Source organism: Rhinopithecus roxellana, chromosome 7 (genome assembly GCF_007565055.1).
Source record: "Rhinopithecus roxellana isolate Shanxi Qingling chromosome 7, ASM756505v1, whole genome shotgun sequence".
NCBI classification, from domain to species: domain Eukaryota; kingdom Metazoa; phylum Chordata; class Mammalia; order Primates; family Cercopithecidae; genus Rhinopithecus; species Rhinopithecus roxellana.
In genome coordinates, this window is record NC_044555.1 from 8,344,828 (window position 1) to 8,371,503 (window position 26,676).

The following is a 26,676-nucleotide window of genomic DNA, read 5'->3' on the forward strand; positions in this document are numbered from 1 at the left end:
AGGCTTTGATGCACAATTTCTCTCCAAAATCCATTCAAGTACCAAAATGTTCTTCCCTGTATCTGACATAAATCCAGTATGCTTCTCACTGAGGCTGTCTTCTTCAATTCTTACATCTATAAAATGAAACTCTTTTAAAAAGAGACTAAAATACAAGCTTTCCTCTGGCTGTATTGGAATCCATTGAGATAACTGGTCCCAAATTTAGAGCAGTAAATAAATAAGATGATATTGGGAGACTAAACTCAGGGTTTTAAAATAGAGAGGCACTAAGCAGTCAGTTTGACAAGTACATTGAAGGTCATACATGTCCATTTTGCCTTCTCTAATATGTTAAAATTTGCTGGTATCACCATGGCAACTTTACACAGTCAACTTCCCGCTTTCTGGGCACCCAATCTAACCTGGACCACATATCTGCCTTTGTATATGTAAATGTATGATAGTAGGAAATGCTTCTTCTGACTCATTCTCATTTCACCTTACCATGTTCGTGTCCTTTCTGGGATTATGTTCCCTTAGATAGCAATAGGCCTATTAGATATCCCCATGTAACCAGTAGGGACTGCTTTGGAAAAAGAGTAGCTTTTTTACTACTGACCATGCATTTTATTACTCTCCAAGAAAGTTTCATCCTGTAGATTAATACTGCCTGGATCCTGGGACCCATGGGTTGCCACATTTTCCTCCAAATACCAAGACTGATTTTCATCAAAAATCAAAAACAACAACGCAAATTCCCGGTCCATGTCACTCCGTCCTCCGTGAGGCTCCAGGATGCCCTTTCGGCAGATAGTCAAGGGCCCCACCAGGCCACTATACATGTCCTGAGGAAGGGAGGAAGCAGGAGAGACAGAAAGAGATGGAGTTGTTTCTGGGTAGCAGTACTCTGCAGGGAGCCAGCTTCTCATATAAGCCCACTGTGCCTCTCAACATTTCCTCGTGATATCTTACATTTATAAGTACCCCACTATGTTATTTGAATTCATTCTAACAATTATCTTGGGACTTAGTTAAGATGCACTATCTGATCTATGCTTTATCTAGGCTAAAGTATTTATTGACCTCTTAGCCTACCGAACATTTTTACAACCTAGTGTCTTTTTTGTGCTGTTTCCTCTGCCTGCAATGCCCTCCCCATCATCATACCGCTTATCTGATGGCATAATGTGACTCAGCTTTTAAGGCCAAGAGTACATGTACCTCCCATTGTGATGTCTTCTCCAGGTTCTCTCTTGCTTAAATAGACAATACTCTTTGAAGGTGGAAATGTATCTTAAATTTATATCATCCAAAGCACCAAGTAAAATGCCTAAAATGTGGTAGGCACTCAATAAATGATTGCTAATGGCTGGCTGTAGATGGATGGCTAGATCGATAAATCCATTTTCCAGATAAGGAAACAGAGGCAGAATGACTTATTTAAGGTCATTCTAAAAGCATGCTATAACCAAATTTGGGACTAGAGCCTCAATCTCTGTACAACCAACCCCAGGCTTCTTTTGTGTTTTCTGTTTGCTTGTGTGTTTGTTTTTTTGTAATGAGAGCATGTTACTATATAGGATCCAACATGAAAAGATAAGAAAGAAAATCTTCATGACAAGTATCTGGTGCTGCCCATTCCCTTCCTCCCTCCTCCTGTCTATTAAAATAAGTCCAGCTTCTGAGGAATGTTCCCCAAATTCTAGGCTCTAGTATCCCAGGAGCAAGCTTCTTACTACACCTGGTTAATAGCTTCTTTTTGCTGGGAGTTTGACCCACTTCCAGGTAGCCAATCTTGTATTTACCTTGATGGGATCCACTGCAGAATAATAGATCCAGGAAACACAAGCAGAGTCATTGGGCCCAGGGCCAGATCTCTCTGGGATGTTCCACTGATAAGTGAGCACCTCACCTAGGAAGTGTAACAAGGAACCTCCAGTTGCACTGGGTCAGAAATTTCTCTCAATTCCCATGTCTCCCCAAGAGGCAGTGGTGGGTGAATCCCATCCTCTTTAAGATCTTTCTTCATCCTTTCTCCATCATTTTATTTTTGTGACCTTGAGCTTTTCCCTCCTGGGACACCCTCAACCTTTCTTTTCTGCTTTCCCTTTCCTTAAAGGCCCAGGTCCAATACTCTGGTAAGGCAGCCTTGCTACTTTTTTTCTGCTTTTAATATCCTCTTTATCTTTGCGGGGAAGGCGGGGGAAGGGGGGAGGCAGGGTGAGGTTCCTTGCTTTGGTTTATTTTTTTCCAGCTGCTGTCTCCTAAATGCAGTTGTTTGCACAAAGTTCTGTCTCAGTTCTCTTCTTTCTTTCCATACTCTCTCCTTGGAACCTTTAGTAACCTTTCTGATGTCAACTATGATCTATGCATCGATGACTCTTAAATACTCAGTTCCAGCCAGACTCCCCTTGTTACTCAACTCCAACTCCAAATATTCTATTAGATACTGAATATTTTAAAGATTGTCCTGACAGCATCAGGAAAATAGATTGTAGGAACTCATCTCCCTCCTTTGAAAAACCACCCTCTTTCCCAATCTGTGCTCCCAGTGTCTATCTAGAAATAACACTATCCTTCTTGTACTTACTGAGACTCAAAACTTTAATCTTCTTTACTTCTTCACTTTCATAATTCAACATCTAACCAAATGGCAGGTCTTACTGATTCTACCTCTACATTATATTTTAGAACCATCCTCTTCTCCTTTCAATTATCATTACTCTTGCCCTAGTTTAGACCCTTGTTTTCTTAACTGAACCATTACAAAGCCTCCTAACATGTTTCTCTGCCTCCAGCCTTGCCCTCTCCAATTCATCTTCCAAATAATGTTACATTAATCTTTTCTAACAACTTTATTGAGATATAATTTGCATACAGTACAATTCACCCATTTAAAATGTTCAATTCAATGTTTTTTAGTATATTACCAGAATTTTGTAACCACCACGATTCATTTTGCATTTCATTACCACCAAAAGAACTCCTGCACTGCCCTCACCCTCTCATCCACCCACCCACCCCCACCCCACCCCACCCAAGGTAATCAATATTCTACTTTCTGTCTCTATAGACTTGTCCACTTTGGGCATTCCATAGTTATTGAATTATATCATACATTTCATTTTGTGACTGATTTTTTATTTAATATGTTTTCATTGTCCACCCACGTTGTAGCACATATCAATACTTAATTGTGTTTATTGACAAATATTCCATTGAGTAGATATACCACATTTTATTCATTCATTCTTCAGTTGATGAACATTTGGGTCATTTCCACATTTTAGTTATTATGAATAGTGCTGCTATCAGCATTTGTTTACAAGTTTTTATGTGGATATATGTTTTCATTTATTCCTGATTTGTATGGTAATGCTATGTTTAACCACTTAAAGAATTGCCAAACTGCTTTCCAAAGCACCTGCACCATTTTGCATTCTCACCAGCAACATAGTAGGGCTCCAATTTCTCAACATCTGCATGAAAACTAGCTATTGTCTGCTTTTTTAAAAAAATTATTTTCGTTATCCTAGCATGTGAAAAGTGTTATCTCACTACAGTTTTTATTTCCAATTTTCTGATGGCTAACAATGTTGAGCATCTTCTCTTGTGCTTAATAGCCATTTTATCATCTTCTTGGGGGCAATGTTTATTCAAATCCTTTGCCCATTTTAAATTGGGTTATGTGTTTTTTTGATAATAGCATTGTCAAATAACAATGACATCAAGCAATAGTTCCTTATGGATTCTGGATACAAGTCCCTTATCAGACATATGATTATGGAATTATTTCACATCCTGTGGATCGCCTTTTCACTTTTTATGGTGTCCTTTAAAGCATACTTCAAATTTTAAGCTATTTCAATTTATGTGTTCACTTGTGCTTTTAGTGTTGTATAAAAGAAACCATTGCCTAATCCAAGGTTATGAATGTTTGTTCATTTATTTTCTCTTAGAAGTATAGCTTTAGCTTTTATATTTAGGTCTTTGATCCATTTTGAGTTGATTTTGATTTTTCTGTATGTTGTGAGTCAGAGGTCCAATTTCATAGTTTTGCATGTGGATATTCAGTTGCCTCTGCACCATTTATTGAAAAGACTATTTTTTTTTTTTCCATTGAAAGGTCTTGGTACTTTTGTTGAAAATCAATTGACCAAAATGAGAGGGTTTATTTCTGGATCTTCAATTCTATTCTGTTGATCTATCTGTCTATCCTTATGCCAATGCCACACAGTCTTGAGTTCTATGCTTTGCAGTAAGTTTAGAAACCAGTAAGTATGAGTTCTCCAACTTTGTTCTTCTTTTGTGACATTGTTTTGGTTGTGCGATATTAATTTTTCAAAAATCTTTCTTTGTTCATGTCACACCTTTTGTCAAAGACCTGTAATGTCTCCCTCATATTCAAATAATAAATTCCAAAAATTTCCCCATCAGCTAAGCCCTCTCTAACTCAGCCCTGGCCTACCTTTTCAGCAATGTCTCTTACTCTTTCTAGTTCTGCAAAATATATACTGGTCAAACCTAACCACTTGCTCACCTCTGGTCATACCACATACTTTCACAGCTCTGTATCTTTTGTCATGTTGTTCTGTTTACATGAACTTCTCTCCAACCTCTCCATCGAGTTCAAGACTTATTCAACAGTCTTCTTGGCATCTCCATTTGTCTAATTTTTATCTCAGACTCAACATGTTAAAAATAAATATTTGACCTCTCCCCCAAACCTTCTCCTCTTCAGTCTTCCTTTTCTCACTAGAGAGTGCCACCAGTTATGAAAGCCAAAACCTCAAGAGTTATCTTTGATTATTCTCACTCCTTCACATCTCATATCCATCATCAAAATTCTGAGGGATCTACCTGAAAAGTATATGCTACCACCATAGTCTGTGCCATTATCTTCTGTCACCTGAAAAACTACAAACATCACCTATCTTGTTCCTCTCATGTGTTTCACATAACAACAAGTGTAACCTTTTAAAATACAATGTAAGCTATGCCACATTTCTGCAACAGCTCCTCACTGTGAGAAAAACTAAATAAAAATTCCCTACCATGGCTTGCGAGACTCTACATGATCTTACTTATCCTTCTTTATATCTACAAATTCATTTCTTATTGTTCTTCATCTTTCTCAGTATACTACAGCCACACTGTCTTCTTCTTATTCCTTAAATACACTGAGATCATTCTTGTCTCAAGGTATTTACACCTGCAGTTGAAGCTGTCCTGTAGCTTTCTTAATATGGCTGATTTCTATGCTGCCTTCAAGTTATCAGCCTAAATATAATTTCCTCAGAGAGCCTGGGACTGACCGTAGTAGTCAAGGCTTCACTCTTGTATCCAAAATACATAAAGAACACTTAAATTTTAACAAAATAAGAACAACCCAATTAAAAATAGGCAAAAAACCTGAACTGATATTTCACAACACAAGATATAAGAATGACAAATAAACATATGATAGATGTTAAACATTATTAGCCATTTAGAAAATGCAAATCAAAATTACAATGAGATATCATTACATACCTGTCACAACGGCCTTTAAAAATCAGTGATAACACCAAATGCTGGCAAGGATGTGGAACAACTGAATCACTCACACTTTGCTGATGGGAATGTAAAATGGTTCAGACACTCTGGAAAAAAGTTTGGCAGTTCCTTATAAAGTTAAATATCCCCTTACTGTATGATCCAAAAATCCTAGTTCTAGGTATCTACCATAGAGAAATGTGAACGATGTTCACACAAAAGCTTCTACACAGCACCTGTAATCCCAGCACACTAGGAGGCCGAGGCAGGTGCATCACTTGAGGTCAGGAGTTTGAGACCAGCCTGACCAATATGGCAAAACGTATCTGTGCTAAAAATACAAAAATTAGCTTAGTGTGGTAGGGGGCACCTGTAATCCCAGCTACTCAGGAGGCTGATGCATGAGAATCACTTGAACCTGGGGGGCAGAGGTTGCAGTTAGCCAAGATCGTGCCACTGAACTCCAGCCTAAGTGACAGAGCGAGACTCTGCCTCAATCAATCAATCAATCAATGCCTCTATACACATAGTCATAGTAATTTTATTAATAAAAGCCAATAACTGGATAAAATCTAAATTCCCTTTAACAGTGAAAAGTTGTACAAAATGTGATACATTCATAACATGAAATACTACTCAGCAATAAAAACAGTAAACTATTGACACATAAAACAACTTAGAAGAATCTCCAGAGAATTATGCTGTGTGAAAAAGGTTAATCCTGAAGGATTGCATACTGTATTATTCCATTTATATGTAGATATCACTTACGTAAATCACAGAATATGTATACATATATATGCATCTTTTTTTTTTCTAGGAAAGATGTAATAATAGGAATTGAGAACAGATCAGTGGTTCAAAGAGGGTGGGAATAGTAAGAAAGTCAACTGCTCTAATTCCTAATTACACATCTACACATCAAAAAAGTCAATTATATTGTAAGACTTTAACAACTATAGGAGTTTAGATTTATTAATCACTGGAGAAAGTGTTATAGGAGAGTTTAGGCTTGGTCTGAATCTCAAGGAATGAGGAGAGCTTAAAGAAGAAGAGTCAGAGGTGAAAGCATGCAATTTTTTTTTCAACCATACAATCAACAAAGCTGTATTGAACACATATTACATGTTGAATGTTGGAAAGTGTCATAAACAAAACAACATAGTGCCTGTCCTCTAAAAATACAAAAACTAGCCGGGCGAGGTGACGGGCGCCTGTAGTCCCAGCTACTCGGGAGGCTAGTCGGGAGAGGAAACAACATACAAGTAAACCAACAACAACAACAACCAAAAGAAAACATGTAGAATTACAAACTGGGATAAGTGCTATGTTCTTGTGAAGATCCCTACCCTCCTTTATCTTTTTAAATCAGGTCCCTCCTGACTCCATCCTTTTCCCTATCTGGTCCAAATTCCCTCACTGCCATGATCAGCATTTGAACTACTCTTTTACAAATATCCTGTACTCTCATGTATTCTTGCCTGTTACTCTATTCTACACAATGCATCCCCTTCACCCCTCCCACCCCATAATAACTTCATGGAAATCAGTGGTCCTCAAAGTATATTGCTTCCACCAGCAGCATCAGAATCCACATAGAAGTTTGTAGAAATGCAAATTGTTGGGAATCTCTCCACACCTGAAGACTCAGAAACTCTGGACGTGGGCTCAGCAACCTATGGGCAATATAACAATCCCTCCAAGTGATTCTCATGTTCACTAAAGTTGGGTACCAGTAACCTCCCTAGGTGTATCTTATAATCTGCCTCTTCTGATCTTAGACTGTGGCTGAACACAGCTGGAGAAAATTGTACAGCCTTCTGTAGTGCTGCTTCTTCAAATTTCAATTTTCCAGTCTCATTGTGTCCTCAGTGCTGTTTGGTTCGATAGCTTCCAATCCTGTTCCTCTTGGTGACAATTCCAAACTTTCACTACACTCCTCAAGCCTCATTTGTTCCTTACTTCTTCACTCTAAAAAACTGAATTCAACTCACATTTCACAGAATAAGAATAATATTGGCAAAAACTTGCGTAGCATTTATAAGACATTAACTCAAAATCCCTATGAGACAGATATTACTATTAATTTCGTTGTATATATGAAATAACTAAGGCTTCAACTCATAGATATGATATCACTTTCTAAGGATCACACATCATAGCTGAAATTTGAGCCCATGCAGTCTAGCTTCAGAATTCCTTTTACCACTACTCTACAAAAACTCTCATCCTTTAAAATTCCATTCTTTATCCACATCTACCAAGCCCTGGAGCCTCAGAGGGGGAAGTTCTCCTACTTCAATTCAAGGTTCATACTTTCTCCCACTTCTTGCCAGATTTGAATTCCCTCTTCCTCCTGGATCTTCTGCTTCTCCTCTGCTTGTTCCTTTCCCCATGTAAGCCATGCTCAAGTCTCTCCTTTCTCTCTCCTGTGACCCTCAAGCTACTGCAATCCCTTGTTCTGTCTTCTTCAACAGCAAGGCATTTTTAAAGTCCTGCCAACATCTACTTTCTTTACTTCCTCATTTCCTGTATACTCCTTAATAAGCCTTTCTTCATAGTCAAAAAAAAAAAAAAAAAAAAAAAAAAAAAAAAAAAAAAAAAAAAAAAAAAAAAACTGCTGACACCTTGATTTGGAATTCTGGCCTCCAGAATTATGAGACAATACATTTATGTTGTTTAAGTCACTCAGTTTATGGTACTTCACAATGGCAGCCCTAGCAAACTAATACAGCCTCCAACAACTTTCATGCTATCTGATGTAGTTTGAATTTTTGTTCCCTCCAAATATCATGCTGAAACTTGATCCTCAGTGCTGGAGGTGCCACCTAATGAGAGGGTCATAGGAGTAGATCCTTCACGAATGGCTTGGTGCTGTCCACTCAGCAATGAGTGAGTTCTTGGTCTATTACTTCACACAAGAGCTGATTGTTTAAAAGATCATGGCATCCCTCCTCTCCTTCTCTCTTGCTCCCTCTCTCAACATGTAACACACTTGCTCCCTTTTCACCTTCCATTACAACTGAAAGCCTTCTTGGGTCTTCAGTAGAAGCAGATGCTGGTGCCATGCTTCTTATATAGTGTGAAGAAACATGAGCCAAATAAATCTCCTTTATTTATAAATGACCCAGCTTCAGGTAATCCTTTATAGCAAGGAAAATGGACTAAGACACTATCAAAAGATATAGATAATTTAAATCCTTTCTCTCTTTCCTGATCTTGTGCCTCATTCCTGAAAGCTTAGCTAAAACAATATGCTAACACACAATCACCCAAAAATATGCAAATGTTTGATACCATGAAGGTGTCTCCAGCAACTACTCAGAAACCTCCTCTCTTAGCTCCTGATGCTCTTTTACTCTGATTCAAGTCTCTTTCTCCACTTCACTTCTGCATGTTAGGTCCGTCTCCCATTGCAGCTTTGCTCCTGTACTTTATTTTTTTATTATTTATTTATTTATTTATTTATTTATTTATTTATTTATTATACTTTAAGTTCTAGGGTACACGTGCATAACGTGCAGGTTCGTTACATATGTATATTTGTGCCATGTTGGTGTGCTGCACCCATCAACTCGTCAGCACCCATCAATTCATCATTTATATCATGTATAACTCCCCAATGCAATCCCTCCCCCCTCCCCCCTCCCCATGATAGGCCCCAGTGTGTGATGTTCCCCTTCCCGAGTCCAAGTGATCTCATTGTTCAGTTCCCACCTATGAGTGAGAACATGCGGTGTTTGGTTTTCTGTTCTTGCGATAGTTTGCTAAGAATGATGGTTTCCAGCTGCATCCATGTCCCTACAAAGGACGCAAACTCATCCGTTTTTATGGCTGCATAGTATTCCATGGTGTATATGTGCCACATTTTCTTCATCCAGTCTGTCACAGATGGACATTTGGGTTGATTCCAAGTCTTTGCTAATGTGAATAGTGCTGCAATAAACATACGTGTGCATGTGTCTTTGTAGTAGAATAATTTATAATCCTTTGGGTATATACCCAGTAGTGGGATGGCTGGGTCATATGGTACATCTAGTTCTAGATCCTTGAGGAATTGCCATACTGTTTTCCATAATGGTTGAACTAGTTTACAATCCCACCAACAGTGTAAAGTGTTCCTATTTCTCCACATCCTCTCCAACAACTGTTGTTTCCTGATTTTTTAATGATTGCCATTCTAACTGGTGTGAGATGGTATCTCATTGTGGTTTTGATTTGCATTTCTCTGATGGCCAGTGATGATGAGCATTTTTTCATGTGTCTGTTGGCTGTATGAATGTCTTCTTTTGAGAAATGTCTGTTCATATCCTTTGCCCACTTTTTGATGGGGTTGTTTGTTTTTTTCTTGTATATTTGTTTGAGTTCCTTGTAGATTCTGGATATTAGCCCTTTGTCAGCTGAGTAGATTGCAAAAATTTTCTCCCATTCTGTAGGTTGCCTGTTCACTCTGATGGTAGTTTCTTTTGCTGTGCAGAAGCTCTTTAGTTAAATGAGATCCCATTTGTCAATTTTGGCTTTTGCTGCCGTTGCTTTTGGTGTTTTAGACATGAAGTCCTTGCCCATGCCTATGTCCTGAATGGTATTACCTAGATTTTCTTCTAGGGCTTTTATGGTATTAGGTCTAACATTTAAGTCTCTAATCCATCTGGCTAGGGCAATCAGGCAAGAGAAAGAAATCAAGGGTATTCAGTTAGGAAAAGAAGAAGTCAAATTGTCCCTGTTTGCAGATGACATGATTGTATATTTAGAAAACCCCATCGTCTCAGCCCAAAATCTCCTTAAGCTGATAAGCAACTTCAGCAAAGTCTCAGGATACAAAATTAATGTGCAAAAATCACAAGCATTCTTATACACCAGTAACAGACAAACAGAGAGCCAAGTCAGGAATGAACTTCCATTCACAATTGCTTCAAAGAGAATAAAATACCTAGGAATCCAGCTTACAAGGGATGTAAAGGACCTCTTCAAGGAGAACTACAAACCACTGCTCAGTGAAATCAAAGAGGACACAAACAAATGGAAGAACATACCATGCTCATGGATAGGAAGAATCAATATCGTGAAAATGGCCATACTCCCCAAGGTTATTTATAGATTCAATGCCATCCCCATCAAGCTACCAATGAGTTTCTTCACAGAATTGGAAAAAACTGCTTTAAAGTTCATATGGAACCAAAAAAGAGCCCGCATTGCCAAGACAATCCTAAGTCAAAAGGACAAAGCTGGAGGCGTCACGCTACCTGACTTCAAACTATACTACAAGGCTACAGTAACCAAAACAGCATGGTACTGGTACCAAAACAGAGCTATAGACCAATGGAACAGAACAGAGTCCTCAGAAATAATACCACACATCTACAGCCATCTGATCTTTGACCAACCTGAGAGAAACAAGAAATGGGGAAAGGATTCCCTATTTAATAAATGGTGCTGGGAAAATTGGCTAGCCATAAGTAGAAAGCTGAAACTGGATCCACTCCTGTACTTTAGAATCTAGCTTTTACAATTGAATGAATGGAACTAGCAGTGCCTGACCACTTCCATTTTCACTGAAGGTCCCAAACCTGTATCACATCTTCATTTGCTCTGAGCTACTTCTTTACTAAATGTGCTCCAACCTAAGAAGTTAGCCATATGAAGTTCATGAATCATCTGCTGTAATGTCAAGCATCCGTCTCCTCATTAAGGAAAAGTAGCTAAAACCTGTGGAGCAATGTGATCCTGAGTCAGACTGCATTAGAGTAAATGTTACAGATAACGTTTTGTTTTCAGATTTAAAAAACAAGCAAACAAACAAAAAAACTTTTGTTCATTCTTTCAAGAATCGGAGGTTAATTGAAGAAAGTGAGTTCCAAACCATATCTCCTCTGGCACTTCCCATATTGGGCTGTCTTCCAGTCTACAATAGTACCTTCTAGCTACAGCATCTTAAAACAACTTCAAAGCCAGTCTGCCTAGCTGGTCAGCCAGATGAAGACTTCCTAGCCATTCAAGGGTGAGGAATGGAAATATGATTGGGATTCAGACACTATTCTTACCATTCGCACTATCTGACCCCGTAGACCATCCTTTTCTTAAAGCTCTATTTGACTTCCAAACACAATTGCCTCCTGGTTCACTCACCAATCTTGCATTCCCCTTTCACTGCTTTATTTTTCTCTACTCATCTCTTTCTTTTTATTTTAAAACAAAGTTAACAAATAACAATTTTTAGTTATTAAAGTAATATATTTATATGAAAGTGTATGCAAATACAGAGAAAGAAGTCTAGATGGAAACGTACCAAACCAATAAGAAGTCTAGATGGAAATGCACCAAAGTTTCAAGACTGGTGCACATTACACTGTATTCCCAGTAACAGGATAATTTTTTTAAAATCTTTCCAATTTGAAAATAAAAAGACAAAAAAAAAAAAAAAAACAAGAAAATTGATTTTTCTTGGAATTTATTATCTGAAACCTCACGTGGGTCCTCTGTGCTGTTCATCAGTCTTATTCCATTTCTCAGAAAAGTTTGTTTTTCTACCCTTTGAATCAACAATTTCATACATTTTTTCCTTTCCTTCAAACCTCCTACCCCAGTGCACCCACCTCCACAACACTAATGGCTTTTACTCAGATCTGAATCAGAAAATTGAAACCATCAGACAAAAACTCTCATTACACTATTGTAAAATCCTCAAACTTCTCTCACTATATGGTAGTCCCCTCTATCCATGCAGGATACATTCCAAAACCAGTGGAAATCTGAAAGCACAGATAGTACTGAAGCGGATTACTGTCAATTGAAACACATTTCCGTTTTTATCTTCCACCCACAAATGCAATGCCTTTTTCGTCTTAACTAAGCACTTATCATACATTGTGGCCATAGCCTTTGTAGTTTGAGGTGCTCCAGAAAAACTTGCATAAATTTATTTTTCCTTCTTCACAATTCCATAGATAGAATATTCATTCTTACCATCAATCCTGGCAACCTTAGCATACAACTTTTTTCATTATTAATTCAAGAATTTTCACCTTTTCACTAAAAGCAGCACTATATGTCTTCTCTTTGGCACATACAAATTGGCAACATCACTACTCTAGCACTTTGGGGACTTTATTAACTAAAATAAAAGCTACTTTAACACAAGCATTGCAAAACTGTGACAGTTGATCTGGTAACTGAGACAGCTAAGTGCCAAATGGGCAGGTAGCATATCCAGTGTGGATATGCTGGACAAAGGAAAGATTGACATCCCAGGTGGGATAGTATGAGATGTTATCACACCACTTATAATGATACAAAATTTAAAACTTTTAAATTGTTTATTTCTGGAAGTTTTCATTTAATATTATCAGATTATGATTGACCATGAATAATTTAAAGCATAGAAAGTGAAACCAGGAATGAGGTGGTACTACTGTACCAGAGTGTGTCGATCTAGCAGAGAGGGAGAGACTGATAATTAGGTGGGAGAGAGAGAGCGATAATAACCATAGGACTTAGGTAAGTAAAAAAAAAAAAAAAAAAAAAAAAAAAAAAAAAAAAAAAAGAGGGAATGGGATCCAGAGCATGAATGATAGGGATTAATATTTAGAGAAAAGATGCCTTATCATTTGTAACTGGAAGAAAGAAAGGGAAGATGGTGCAAATTAGAGGAGTTTTCAGTGCTGTCCAATACAGTAGTCACATGTAGCTAATATAACTGAAGAACTTAATTTATAATTTAATTATAATGAATCTAAGTTTATATAGCCATATGTAACTAGTGACTATGGTATTGGACAGTTCAGCCCAAATTATGCCATTTAAAAAACCTTCCTTAGTCACACATTTCTATCGAACTACAATATCCCATTTTTTAATACCATTTAAAATAAGCCTTGAGAAAAGTTGTTGATACTCCCTATTTTCATTCCCACAACTCCTTTTCACTCTTTAGTTCATGTAACTTGACTTTTGTTCCCACTATTTCACTGAAATTATTACTTATAACAGCTGTTTAAATATGCTTAAAGAACTGAAAACATAAATAAAAAGTAAAGGAAAGCTCCTAAAACTGTATCTGAACAAAATTCAAATACAAATAAAGATACAGAAATAAAAAGGAACCAAACAAATTCTGGAATAGAAAAGTAGAATTGAAATTTTAATTCACTAGAAGAGTTAAACAGTGGATTTGAGCAGGCAGAAGGCAGAATCAGATAACTTGATGATAGGACAACTGAAAATATCTACTTATGGCTAGCCAATTTTCCCAGCACCATTTATTAAATAGGGAATCCTTTCCCCATTTCTTGTTTCTCTCAGGTTTGTCAAAGATCCGATGGCTGTGGATGTGTGGTATTATTTCTGAGGACTCTGTTCTGTTCCATTGGTCTATATCTCTGTTTTGGTACAAGTACCATGCTGTTTTGGTTACTGTAGCCTTGTAGTATAGTTTGAAGTCAGGTAGCGTGACGCCTCCAGCTTTGTTCTTTTGACTTAGGATTGTCTTGGCAATGCGGGCTCTTTTTTGGTTCCATATGAACTTTAAAGCAGTTTTTTCCAATTCTGTGAAGAAACTCATTGGTAGCTTGATGGGGATGGCATTGAATCTATAAATAACCTTGGGCAATATGGCCATTTTCACGATATTGATTCTTCCTATCCATGAGCATGGTATGTTCTTCCATTTGTTTGTGTCCTCTTTGATTTCACTGAGCAGTGGTCTGTAGTTCTCCTTGAAGAGGTCCTTTACATCCCTTGTAAGTTGGATTCCTAGGTATTTTATTCTCTTTGAAGAAATTGTGAATGGAAGTTCATTCATGATTTGGCTCTCTGTTTGTCTGTTACTGGTGTATAAGAATGCTTGTGATTTTTGCACATTCATTTTGTATCCTGAGACTTTGCTGAAGTTAGAATGGCAATCATAAAAAAGTCAGGAAACAACAGGTGCTGGAGAGGATGTGGAGAAATAGGAACACTTTTACACTGTTGGTGGGATTGTAAACTAGTTCAACCATTATGGAAAACAGGATGGCGATTCCTCAAGGATCTAGAACTAGAAATACTATATGACGCAGCCATCTCATTACTGCTTATATACCCAAAGGATTATAAATCATGCTGCTAGAAAGACACATGCACACGTACGTTTATTGCGGCACTATTCACAATAGCAAAGACTTGGAATCAACCCAAATGTCCATCAGTGACAGACCGGATTAAGAAAATGTGGCACATATACACCATGGAATACGATGCAGCCTTAAAAAAGGATGAGTTTGTGTCCTTTGTAGGGACATGGATGCAGCTGGAAACCATCATTCTCAGCAAACTATCGCAAGAACAGAAAACCAAACACTGCATGTTCTCACTCATAGGTGGGAACTGAACAATGAGATCACTTGGACTCAGGAAGGAGAACATCACACACCGGGGCCTATTATGGGGAGGGGGGAGGGGGGAGGGATTGCATTGGGAGTTATACCTGATGTAAATGACGAATTGATGGGTGCTGATGAGTTGATGGGTGCGGCACACCAACATGGCACAAGTATACATATGTAACAAACCTGCACGTTATGCACATGTACCCTATCACTTAAAGTATAATAATAATTAAAAATAAATAAAAATTTAAAAAAGAGAAGAAAAAGAAACAAGAACAAAAACGAAAATAAAAATAAGAAAAAAAAAAGACAATATCTAGTATGAGGAGCAGAAGGAGAGAATAATGAACAGAGCATAAGGGACCTGTAGGATAACATCAAGTGGATTAATATATACATTATGTAAGTCAAAGAAGGGGGAGAGAGAAAGGAGAAAAATCATCTGAAAAAATAATGGCTAAAAATGTCTCACATTTGACAAAACATATGAATCTATACATCCAAGAAGCTCAACTGACTAAAGGTATGCTTAGCAAAACTCTACCCACACCAAGGAGCATTGTAATTAAACTATTTAAATAAAGACAAAGAGAACCTGAAAAGATGCAAAACAAGATTTGTCACAGAAAATAATTTCTCAATAAGATTAATAGCCAATTTCTTCTTTGAGACCATGGAGGTTAGAAATAAGTCAATTGACATATTTAAAGTGCTGAAAGAAAAAAAAAATACTCTTCATCAAAGAATTCTATAGTTGACAAAATGGCCCTTCAAAAACGAGAGAGTGGGAGCGGCCAATATGGCAGAATAGAAGCAGCAAATGTACTCCACTCTCACAGAGAGGAAACAAAAGGTTAGTAAACACTGTCCCTTCGGGCCAATCAACAGAGAAACCATGTCAGGATTCATCAAGGCAGCAGGGCTACAGAGATCAGGGAGGAGGGAAGCTGAGCACTGGGCTGTATGGGCACAGCAAAGAGCCAGAAGAACCTCTCCAACAGGGGGAAGGGTGAGTAAGTGAGAATCTTCTGGGAAATTCACATCCTCCACAGGAACCTATGCAAGACTGGGAACAGCAGAATCACTCTGCCCCCCCCCCCCCCCCACACTGCCCCCACCATGCTTCTAGACTGAGGCAGAGAACCACCTGGATATTTTGCAGGGGAAACTCTTGACTCCAAGAGGAACTCTACAAGTCTTAAGCCACAGAACAGACCAGCACTGACACCACAGCCCCAATAGAGACTAGAGTCATGGTGCCTAGAAGGAGTAAGATTGCTCTACTGCTCCTCATCAGACAGGGCTCAGCATCAGCTTCTGACACAGTGGTCTCACTTCTACCTAAACTCAGCCAATATCTGTAGCCTCTGCTGTCTTAAAAAGCACCCAGATGGCAGGAATGACAATCCTACCCACTCCTGCCACTGGTAGCCCAGCAGGTAATGCCTGCTAAATTTTCTAACCCAACAGTCTCACTCTGTCTGAACTCAGTTCTGTTCAGCTTCCTGCTGTCCCAGGAAATACCCGGACAACAGGGCAATCAATTCCATCCACCTCCTCTCATGGCCAGACAGGCTACATCTGCTAGAGCTTCCAATCCAGCAGTCCCACTTCTGCTGGAACTCTGTGGGCAGGCAAACCCCATGTACCCCCAGGAAACACTCCGACAGCAGATTGCAGCTGACCCGGCAAGGATATGGCCTGTCTGCAACTGCAGCGTTTGCCTAAGGGAGCTTCATGGACAAGAACACCCAAGAAAAGAAACACAGGCACAGAGACAGTAATCAGAGGGAGTTATTTATAGACCAAAGAGTGGACTACAATCAAAACCATTTCATTGAACCCACCTTGCACCACAATCAAACCCCCAAGGGCATCAAAGAATACAAAAGCAAGAAAAACCTATCCCAAAGACAGCAACTTCAAAGACTGAAGGAACATCAGCATACACAGATGAAAAAGAATCAGCACACAAACTCTGAAAACTCAAAAAGCCAGAGTGTCCTCTTACCTCCAAATGACCACACTAGTTATCCAGCCATGGTTCTTAATCAGGCTGAAATGGGTAAAATGTCAGAAATAAAATTCAGAATATGGATAGGAATGAAGATCAACATTCAGGAGAAAGTAGAAACCCAATTTAAATAATCTAAGTAATACAATAAAATGATACAGGAGATAAAAGAAAATAGACATTTTAAGAAATAACCAAGCTAATCGAATAGAACTGAATAATTCACCTCAATAATTTCATAATAAAATTGCAAGTATTAACAGCAGAATCAACCAAGCTGAGGAAAGAATCTCAGAGCTCAAAGACTAGTTCTCTGAAATAACCCACTAAGACAAAAATAAAGAAAAATAGAAGAATGAACAAAATCTCTGAGAAATATGAGATTATATAAAGATACCAAATCTACGACTCATTAACAACCCTGAAAAAGGGAGAGAGCAAGCAACTGGAAAAACACACTTGAAAATGTCCATGAAAATTTCACCTAGCTCACTTGAGAAGCCAGCATTCAAATCCAGGAATTGCAGAGTACATCTCAAAGATACTATAAAAGATGACTATTCCTAGTGTGCACAGTCTTCAGTTTTCTTCAAGGTCAAAATGAAGGGAAAAAAATGTTAAAGACAGATAGAGGAAAGGGGCAGGTCACCTGTAAATGAAACCCCATCCGGCTAACAGTGTACTTCTCAGCAGAAACTCTACAAGGCAGAAGAGATTGGGGGCCTATGTAAAGCATCTTTAACTAAGCTGTATAGGAGAAGGAGAAATGAGATCCTAAGATGCTTTTCAGGCAAGCAAATGCTAAGGGAATTAGTTATCATCACACTTGCCTTACAAGAGGTCATTAAGGAAGTGCCAAACATGGAAAAGGAAAGACCCTTACCAGTGACCACAAAAACATGCTTAAATATATAGACCATTGACACTATAAAGAAAGCACACAATCAAGTCTTCATAATAACCAGGTAACAACACAACGACAGGATCAAACCTACATGTATCAATAATAACCTAATGTAAACGGGCTAAATGCCTCAATGAAAAGGCATGTAGTGCCAAGTTGGATAAAGAAGCAAGACTCAACTGTATGCTGTTTAAAAGACATCCATATCACATGCAATGACACCCATAGGGTCAAAGTATAGAGATGAATAAAAATCCACCAAGCAAATGGAAAACAGAAGAAAGCAGGAGTTGCTATTCCAATTTCAGACAAAACAGACTTTAAACCAACAATGATCAAAAAAGACAAAGAAGAGCATTCCGTAATGGTACAGGGTTCAATTCAACAAGAAGACCTAACTAGCTTTTTGATCCTTATCTTCCTGGCATACTCCACCCTCAAGAACACCCTGTACTCTCTTGTACTCAAAGTTTAGCTCCCACTTGTGAGTGAAAACATGCAGTATTTGGGCTTCTGTTTCTGCATTAGTTCACTTAGGATTATGGCCTCCAGTTCCATCTATGTTGCTGCAAAAATATGTCATTCTTTTTCATGGATGCCTAGTATACCATAGCGAATAGTACCACTTTTTATTATCCAATACACTGTTCATGGGCATGAAGATTGATTCCGTGTCTTTGCTATCATTAAAAGTGCTGTGATGAATATACACGTCAGGTGTCTTTATGATAGAATTATTCATATTTCTTTGGTTGTATACCCATTAATGAGACTGCTGGGTCAAACAGTAGTTCTGTTTTAATTTCCTGGAGAATCTCCAAGCTGCTTTCTACAGTGACTAAACTAATTTACATTTCTGCCAGCAGTGTATGAGCATTCCCTTTTATCCACAATCTCATTGGCATTTGTTAGCTTTTGACTATTTAATAACAGCTACTCTGACTGGTGTGAGATGGCATATCATTGTGGTTTTGATCTGTATTTCTCTAATAATTAGTGTTGTTGAGAATTTTTTCATATGCTTTTTGGACACAGGATATAACATCTATGCCTTCAAGAAGTATCTGTTCACGTTCTTTGTCCACAAGGTTGTTTGACTCTTGCTTGTTGGTTTAAGTTCTTTACAGATTCTGGATATTAGACCTTTGTTGGATGCATAATTTGAAAATATTTTCTCCCATTCTGTAGATTGTCTGTTTGCTTTGTTGGTAGTTTATTTTGTACAGAAACTTTTTAGTTTTATTAGATTCCACTTGACAATGTTTGTTTTTGCTACAATTGCTTTTGGAGTATTTGTCATAAAATCTTGCCAAGGCCTATGTGCATAATGATATGTCCTAGGTTTCTTCTAGGGTCTTTATAGTCTTAGGTTTTACATTTAAGTCTTTAATCCGTTTTGAGTTGATTCTTGTATATGATTAAAAAAGGGTCCAGTTTCAATCTTCTGCATATAGCTAGTAATTTATCCCAGCACCATTTATTGACTAGGGACTCCTTTTCCCATTCCTTGCTTTTGTCATATTTGGAAAAGATCAGATGGTTTTATGTGTGCAGCTTTATTTCTTCATTCTCTAACCTGATATATTGGTCTATGTGTCTGCTTTTGTACCAATACCCCACTGTTTTGGTTACCACAGCCTTGTAGTATAGTTTAAAGTTGGGTGACGTGATGTCTTCAGGTATTTGTTTTTGTTTTTGTTTTTGTTTTTGTTTTTTCTGCTTAGGATTGTCTTGTCTACTCAAGCTCTTTTTTGGCCCCATGTTCATTTTCAAATAGTTTTTTTCTAATTCTGTAAAGAATGTCCTTAGTAGTTTGATAGGAATACCATTGAATCTACAAATTGTTTTGGGTGGTATGGCCATTTTAACAATAGTGATTCTTTCTATCCATGAACATGGAATCTTTTTCCATTTGTTTATGTCATCTCTGATTTCTTTGAGCAGTGTTTTGTAATTCTGTTGCAGACATCTTCCACCTCCCTGAATTGCTCTATTTGTAAGTATTGTATTCTTTTTGTAGCTATTGTGAACGAAACTGCATTCTTGATTTGGCTCTCAGCTTGAATGTTACTGGTGTGTAGAAATACTACTAATTTTTGCACATTGATTTTGTATCATGATATTTTACTAAAGTTGATAATCAGTTCTAGGAGTGTTTGGGCAGAGACTACATGATATTTTAGATATAGAATTATATTATTTATATGATAGCTTGGCTTCTTTTCCAAAGTGAATGCCTTTCTTTCTCTTTCCTAATTTCTCTAGCTAGGATTTCCAGTGCTATGTTTAATAGGAGTAGTGAGAGTGGGCTTCCTTGTCTTGTACCAACGCTCAAGGGGAATGCTTCCCTTTTGTTCATTCAGTATGGTGCTGGCTGTGGGTTTATTATACATGGCTGTTATTTTTAGGTATAATCCTTCAAAGCCTAGTGTTGAGGATTTTTAACATGAAGGGATACTACATTTTATCAAAAAGCCTTTTCTGTATCTACTGAAATAATCATGTGTTTTTTTGTTTTTTGCTCTCTTTATGTGGTAAATCACATACATTGATTTGCACATGCTGAATCAGCCTTACATACCAGGAATAAAGCCTAGCTGATTATGGTGGATTAGCTTTTTGATGTGCTGCTGGATTCTATTTGCTAGGATTTTGTTGAGTATTTTTGTGTCTAAGTTCATCAGGCATATTGGCCTGAAGTTTTCTCTTTTGTTGTGTTTCTGCCGGGTTTTAGTATAAGGATGATTATTGCCTCATAGAGTGAGTTAGAGAGGTTTCCCTCCTTTTTGATTTTTTGGAATAGTGTTAGTAGGATTGGTACTAGCTCTTCTTTGTACATCTCATAGACTTGGGCCGTAAATCTGACTATTCCAGGGCTTTTTCTGCTTCATAGGTTTTTTTTTTTTTTTTTTTTTTTTTTTTAATTGCTAATTCAATTTCAGAACTCATTATTGGTCGGTTATCACTTTCCATTTATTTCTGATTCAATTTGGGAGCTTGTATCTTTCCAGGAATTTACCCAATTTCTTGTAGGTTTTCTAGTTTGTGTGCACAGAGGTGATTGTAATAGCCTTTGAGGGTTTTTTATATTTTTGTGAAGCTAGTGGTAATATCCCCTCGGTCTTTGCTGTTTGCATTTATCTGGAACTTCTCTCTTTGTTATTAACCTAGGTAGTAATCTATCCATTTTATTTGCTATTTCACAGACCCACTTTTTGGTTTTATTGATCTTTTTATGGTTTTACTCATCTGCATTTCATTCTGCTCAGCTCTGATTTTGGTTATTGCTTTTCTTCTGCTAGCTTTGTTGTTAGTTTGCTGTTGTTACTCTGGTTCTTCTAGATGTGATATTTGGATGCTACCTTGAGATATTTCTTTTTAATGTGAGCATTTAGTGTCATAAACTGTCCTCTTAATACTGCCTTACCTGTGTCCCAGAGATTATAGTAAGTTGCACTTTTGTTTTCATTAGTTTCAAAGAATTTGATTTCTGCCTTAATTTCATTGCTTACCCAAATGTCCTTCAGGAGCAAGTTATTTAATTTTCATGTAATTGTATGGTTTTGAGATATCTTCTTGGTATTGATTCCCAGTTCTATTTTGCTAAGGTCTAAGAATGAGGTTGGTATAATTTTGGTTTTGATTTGTTGAGAATTGCTTTATGACTGAGTATGTGGTCGATCTTAGAGTATGTGCCATGTGCAGATGAGAAGCATGTATATTCTGTGGTTGTGGGATGAAGTGTTCTGTAGATTTCTGTTAGGTACATTTGGTTGAATGTCAAGGTTATGTCCCAAATATCTTTGTTAATATTATCTCTTGATATTCTGTCCAAAACTGTCATTGGGGTGTTGCAGTCTTCCGCTGTTATCGTTTGGTTATCTAAGTATCTTCATAGGTCTCTAAGAACTTGTTTTATCAATCTGGGTGCTCCAATGTTGAATGAATATATGTTTAAGATAGTTATGTCTTCCTGTTGAATTGAACCCTTTATCATTATTTAGTACCCCTGTTTGGCCTTTTTGATTGTTGTTGGTTTAAAGTCTGTTTTATCTTGAATAATAATAGCTACCTCTGCTCTTTTTTGTTTTCTGTTTTCTTGATAGATCTTCCTCCATCACTTTACTTTGATCTTATGGGTATCATTGCATGTGAGTTGGCTTTCTTGAAGACAACATAGAGTTGGGTATTGCTTCTTTATCCAACTGGGCACTCCATGTCTTTTAATTGAGGTGTTTAGCCCATTTTCATTCAAGGCCAATACTGATATGTGGAGATATGATCCTATCATAGTGCTGTTAGCTGGTTTTTATTTAGGCATGATACGATAGTTGCTTAATAGTGTCCATGGACTATTCACCTAAGTTGGTTTTTGTCATGGCTGGTAGTGGTTTTTTATTTCCATGTTTAGCACTTCCTTAAGGACTTCTTGTAAGACAGGTGTGGTGTTAATGAATTCCCTTAACAAATGCTAAGTGCTTGTCTGTATTTTTAGTAGAGATGGGGTTTCTCCAAGTTGGCCAGGCTTATCTCAAACTCCTGACCTCAAGCAATCTGCCTGCCTTGGCCTCCCAAAATGCTGGGATTACAGGCATGATCCACTGTGCCTGGTGTAATATTTTTTCTTGTATGATGACCTTGCAGAATCTGATGACTATGTGTATTGGAGGTGTTCATCCTGAAGTAGTTTATTTAACATGTTTTGTAGTATAGGTGTGTAGGCAATGAATCCTCATAGACTTTTTTTTTTCTGAAAATGTGTTTGTGTTTTCTTTTTATTTTCATTGTACTAAATTCTGAGTAAACTATTTTTTCTTTCAGCACATAAAAGATTTTTGTAACATTATCTTCTGGCTTCTATGGTTTCTGATGAAAACATTGCTCTAATTTTTGTTTCTTTCTATATTTAGTTTTGTTTTCTTGGTTTTTAAGATTTTCTGAATGTCTTTGGTTTTCAGTAGATTTTACGTTGTATGCCTAGGGGTGGGTACATTTATTTATTTTTTTAATAATTAGCCAAGTTGTGGTTCTTTGAGTTTTTTGGGTCTGTGGTTTAATATTTGTCAACAATTTTGGAAAATTATCAGCCATTTTATTTGAAATCTTTCTTCTGTCACATATTTCTTTTCCTTATACAATTAGAATTTCATTTATGTTAGGGAGTTTGATATTATCTCACAGATCCCGGATGATATATTTCATTTTCTTCCTTTTTTTTTCCCTAGTGATTCAGTTTGGATGAGTTTTATCGACATATCTTTAATGTCACTAATGATTTTCTCAGCTGTGCCAAGTCTCCTGATAAGGCCAATAAAGCTTAGAAACATAGAAAATAGTGGCAGTGTTTACCAAGGGTGAGAAAGTGGGGGAAGGGCTTGACAACAAAGGGACAGCATAAGGGATAATTCTGAGGTGATTTAATTTTTCTTTATCTTGATTGTTATGGTAGATATATGACTCATTTTGTAAACTCATAAAAACACTACATTATGAGAGAATTTTACTAAATATAAAGTTTTAATTTAAATGTTAAAAATCTTAGAAGAGTGTGTCCTTTCTGCTCTGGAGCCATAGGATTTGGCTAGGCCATGCTCTGTGCGGTCAGGGTCTAGATCCTGCTTGGTTTCACATTTTTCTCTGGCTATGAATCATGCAAATCTTCACGTGATGAAGTAAACAACAATTAAAATATCTGGGAACCCAAAGTGATTATGTGGAAGTAATTATCACATAGAGGATGGTCTGTTCCATCTATGAACAAGAAATCTTAACCATTTAAAAACATGTGTCAGGTAAAGTGGCTGACCAGACACAGCCAGGTGGAACAGATGCCACCGAGGTACTGAGACAAATGGCATGCTTCTAACAAGTATTCAAAGGGAAGATACCAGAAGCTGGGTTGAAGTGGGAGGAAGCTGTGGACTCTACAAGGGGCTACCATGCACCCAGACTCATTCGTGGTCCCCAACAACTCAGGGGGAATGGGTGAGTTGAACCGAGAAGCAGCAATTTCCTGTCACCATGGGCCTCTGAAATCCCAGCAGAAAGAGACCCTTCAACCACCAGGGATACTGGACTTGGCAGGGAGAAATGCTTAGGGAAGTGGTGGGGGCAGCAAGCCAACTGACGTGGAGCCCAGAGGATTTGGTGCAGGAATGTCTGTAGCAGAACATGGCCAAGATGGCCATTCCCCTAGACGCAATTTGCTCCCATAGGAGACGTTAGCCCTATGGGAACTGTCAGACATAAATTCTGCAGTGTGATCTTGCTCATCAGACAAAACTGGCCCAATCTGAGAACGTTTTGGTTTGCTGGCCTCTACCAAGGGCCCAGCCTGGCTATGCCTGCTTCCAGGACAGCCTGAAGTTCCCTGGGGACAAACACAGTTCCTCCATGGAGGACTGTGTCCGGCAGGTGGAGAGCTACAGTGGGATGGCCCTAATGGCCATACACCAGCCCATCTGCTCCCTTCTCACACTGCAGCTATGTCCCCAGAACCACAGCAACCCCCATATCACTTTGCTGGCACAAGTGTACACAAGTGAGTTTTGCCTTTCTTGCCCCAGTGGAGTACATGTGTGGGTGCACCTTGCCATGCCACTGCTTCAGCCAGAGAACAGTCCAATCGCTGTACCCCCAGTGGGCCATCATTGCAGTGAAAAGTTTTGGTGGGCACAGAGCCAGCTAGCCCTACCCCTGCCAGTGTATCGCCCCTGTGCCAACAAGGCCACTGGAATGAAACTAGGCACAGAGGACAGTGGACTCTTCTCCACCCTGAACGACCACCTCTGTCTGTGGTGTTTAGAAAGTGCACGCAGACATGCACCTGCAACTGTCCCAACCCTGTGCTAACACCACAACCAGCACAATCACACACACAGTCACCAGAAAGGGCCCCCACCCCACCCAAGCCAGACTACCTCTACCACTGTGGTGAATGGCCACATGGAGGCAGGCACCCTCGTATTCAGTAGCATTCTGCCACAGTAAATGAGTGTGCTCCCTGCTACACAGCTGCTGGTACAGCTATTGGCACATGCGAACAAGAACAGATCCCACTGCCACCGCACTATGAAACACTTTGGCTGACACCACTCATCAGTGTAGTGACCAGTGGTCTGGGAATAACTTGGCCCTATCAACACAGTGGATTCCTAACCTTGAGAAGCAAGAGAACAAATTAAAGGCCCAATACAATTCCCCCAGAGTTAGAGCACACAGTCCAAGAGTTGGGAGCTCAGCTGACCCCCTAAAATCTCCCATATAAGAAGTCAGTCAATTGAATTTACCTTATACCACAATCAAACCCTCAAGGTCATCAAACAGGATAAAAGAAAAAGAATATCCAAAGGTCACCAACTTCAAATATTGAAAAAGCATATACCCACAAAGATGAGAAAAACACATCACAAGAACTCTGACACTTTAAAAAGACTAAGTGCCTTCTTTTCTCCATACTATCATAATACCTCTCCAGGTAGAGTTATGAACTGGGCTAAGATGGCTGAAATTACAGAAATAAAATTCAAACTATAAACAGGAGTGAAGATCATTAAGATACAGGATTACACTGAAACCCAATCCAAGCAAGCTAAAACTGATAATAAAACATTACAGTAGCTGATAGACAAAATAGCCAGTATAGTAAAGAATGTAACTGATATGATGGACCTGAAAAACACAGTATAAGAATTTCATAATGAAATGACAAGTAGTAATAGCAGAATAGACCAAGAAGAGGAAAGAATCCAGAACTTGACTAGTTTTCTGAAATAAGACAAGCTACGGCCATACCACCCAGAACGTGCCCGATCTCATCCAAAATAAGACAGTCACAATGAATGGAAATAAAAAGAATAGCAAAAAAAAAAAAAAAAAAAAAAAGACAGAAAAAAGAATAAAAGGAACAAACAAAACCTCCAAGAAATACGGAATTATGTAAAGAGACCGAATCTATGACTAATTAGTGTCTCTGAAAGAAATGGAAAGAATGTAAGCAACATAAAAAAAAAAAAAACATATTTCAAGATAAAATCCATGAGAACTTCCTTAATCTAGCTAGAGAGGCTAATATTGAAATTCAGGAAATCCAGAGAACTCCATCAAGATACTTCACAAGAAGATCATTCCCAAGACACACAGTCATCAGATTCTCCAAGGTCAAAATAAAAGAAAGAAAAATGTTAAAGGCAGCTAGACAGAAAGGGCAGGTCACCTACAAAAGGACACCCATCAGACTAACAGTGGACCTCTCAGCAGAAACCCTACAAGCCAGCCAATATTCAACATTCTTTTTGCTTGTTTGTTTGTTTGTTTTGACGGGGTCTCACTTTGTCATGCAGGCTGGAGTGCAGTGGCATGATCATAGCTACATGCAACCTTGAATTCCTGGGCTCAAGGGATCCTCGCACTTCAACCACCCAAGTACAACATTCTTAAAGAAAATAAATTGCAACTCAGAATTGCATATCTGGCCAAGCTAAGCTTCATAAGCAAAGGAAAAATAAGATTCTTTTCAGACAAGCAAATGTCAAGGGAATTTGCTCCCACCAGAACTGCCTTACAAGAGCTCCTGAAGGAAACACTAAATATGGAAAGGAAAGACCATTACTAGTCACTCCAGAAATATACTGAAGTATACAGACTAGTGACACTATAAATCAACCACACTAATGAGTCTGCATAATAACAAGCTAATATAATGACACATTCAAATCCACACATACCTATGCTAACCTTGAATGTAAATGGGCTAAAGGCCCCCATTTGAAAAGCACAAAGTGGCAAGTAGCATAAGGATTCAAGACCCTACTCACATGCTGTCCTCAAGAAACCTATCTCACATGCAATGACACCTACAGACTTAAAATAAAGGGATG

At 38.2% G+C, this 26,676-nt stretch overlaps 1 protein-coding gene across 3 annotated transcripts in view; it reads right to left on the reverse strand.

Annotated features, from left to right (window-relative positions):
• The window catches only part of HEPH (hephaestin), a 129,452-nt gene that overhangs the window by 16,947 nt on the left and 85,829 nt on the right, over positions 1-26,676 (reverse strand). For all 3 annotated transcript variants that reach the window (XM_030934569.1, XM_030934571.1, XM_030934570.1), the window contains exons 16-17: positions 1,788-1,894; positions 602-827 (exon numbers count right to left, since the gene is read on the reverse strand). In XM_030934569.1, the coding sequence (XP_030790429.1) occupies positions 602-827; positions 1,788-1,894 (333 nt within the window). The remainder of the gene's footprint in view (positions 1-601; positions 828-1,787; positions 1,895-26,676) is intronic.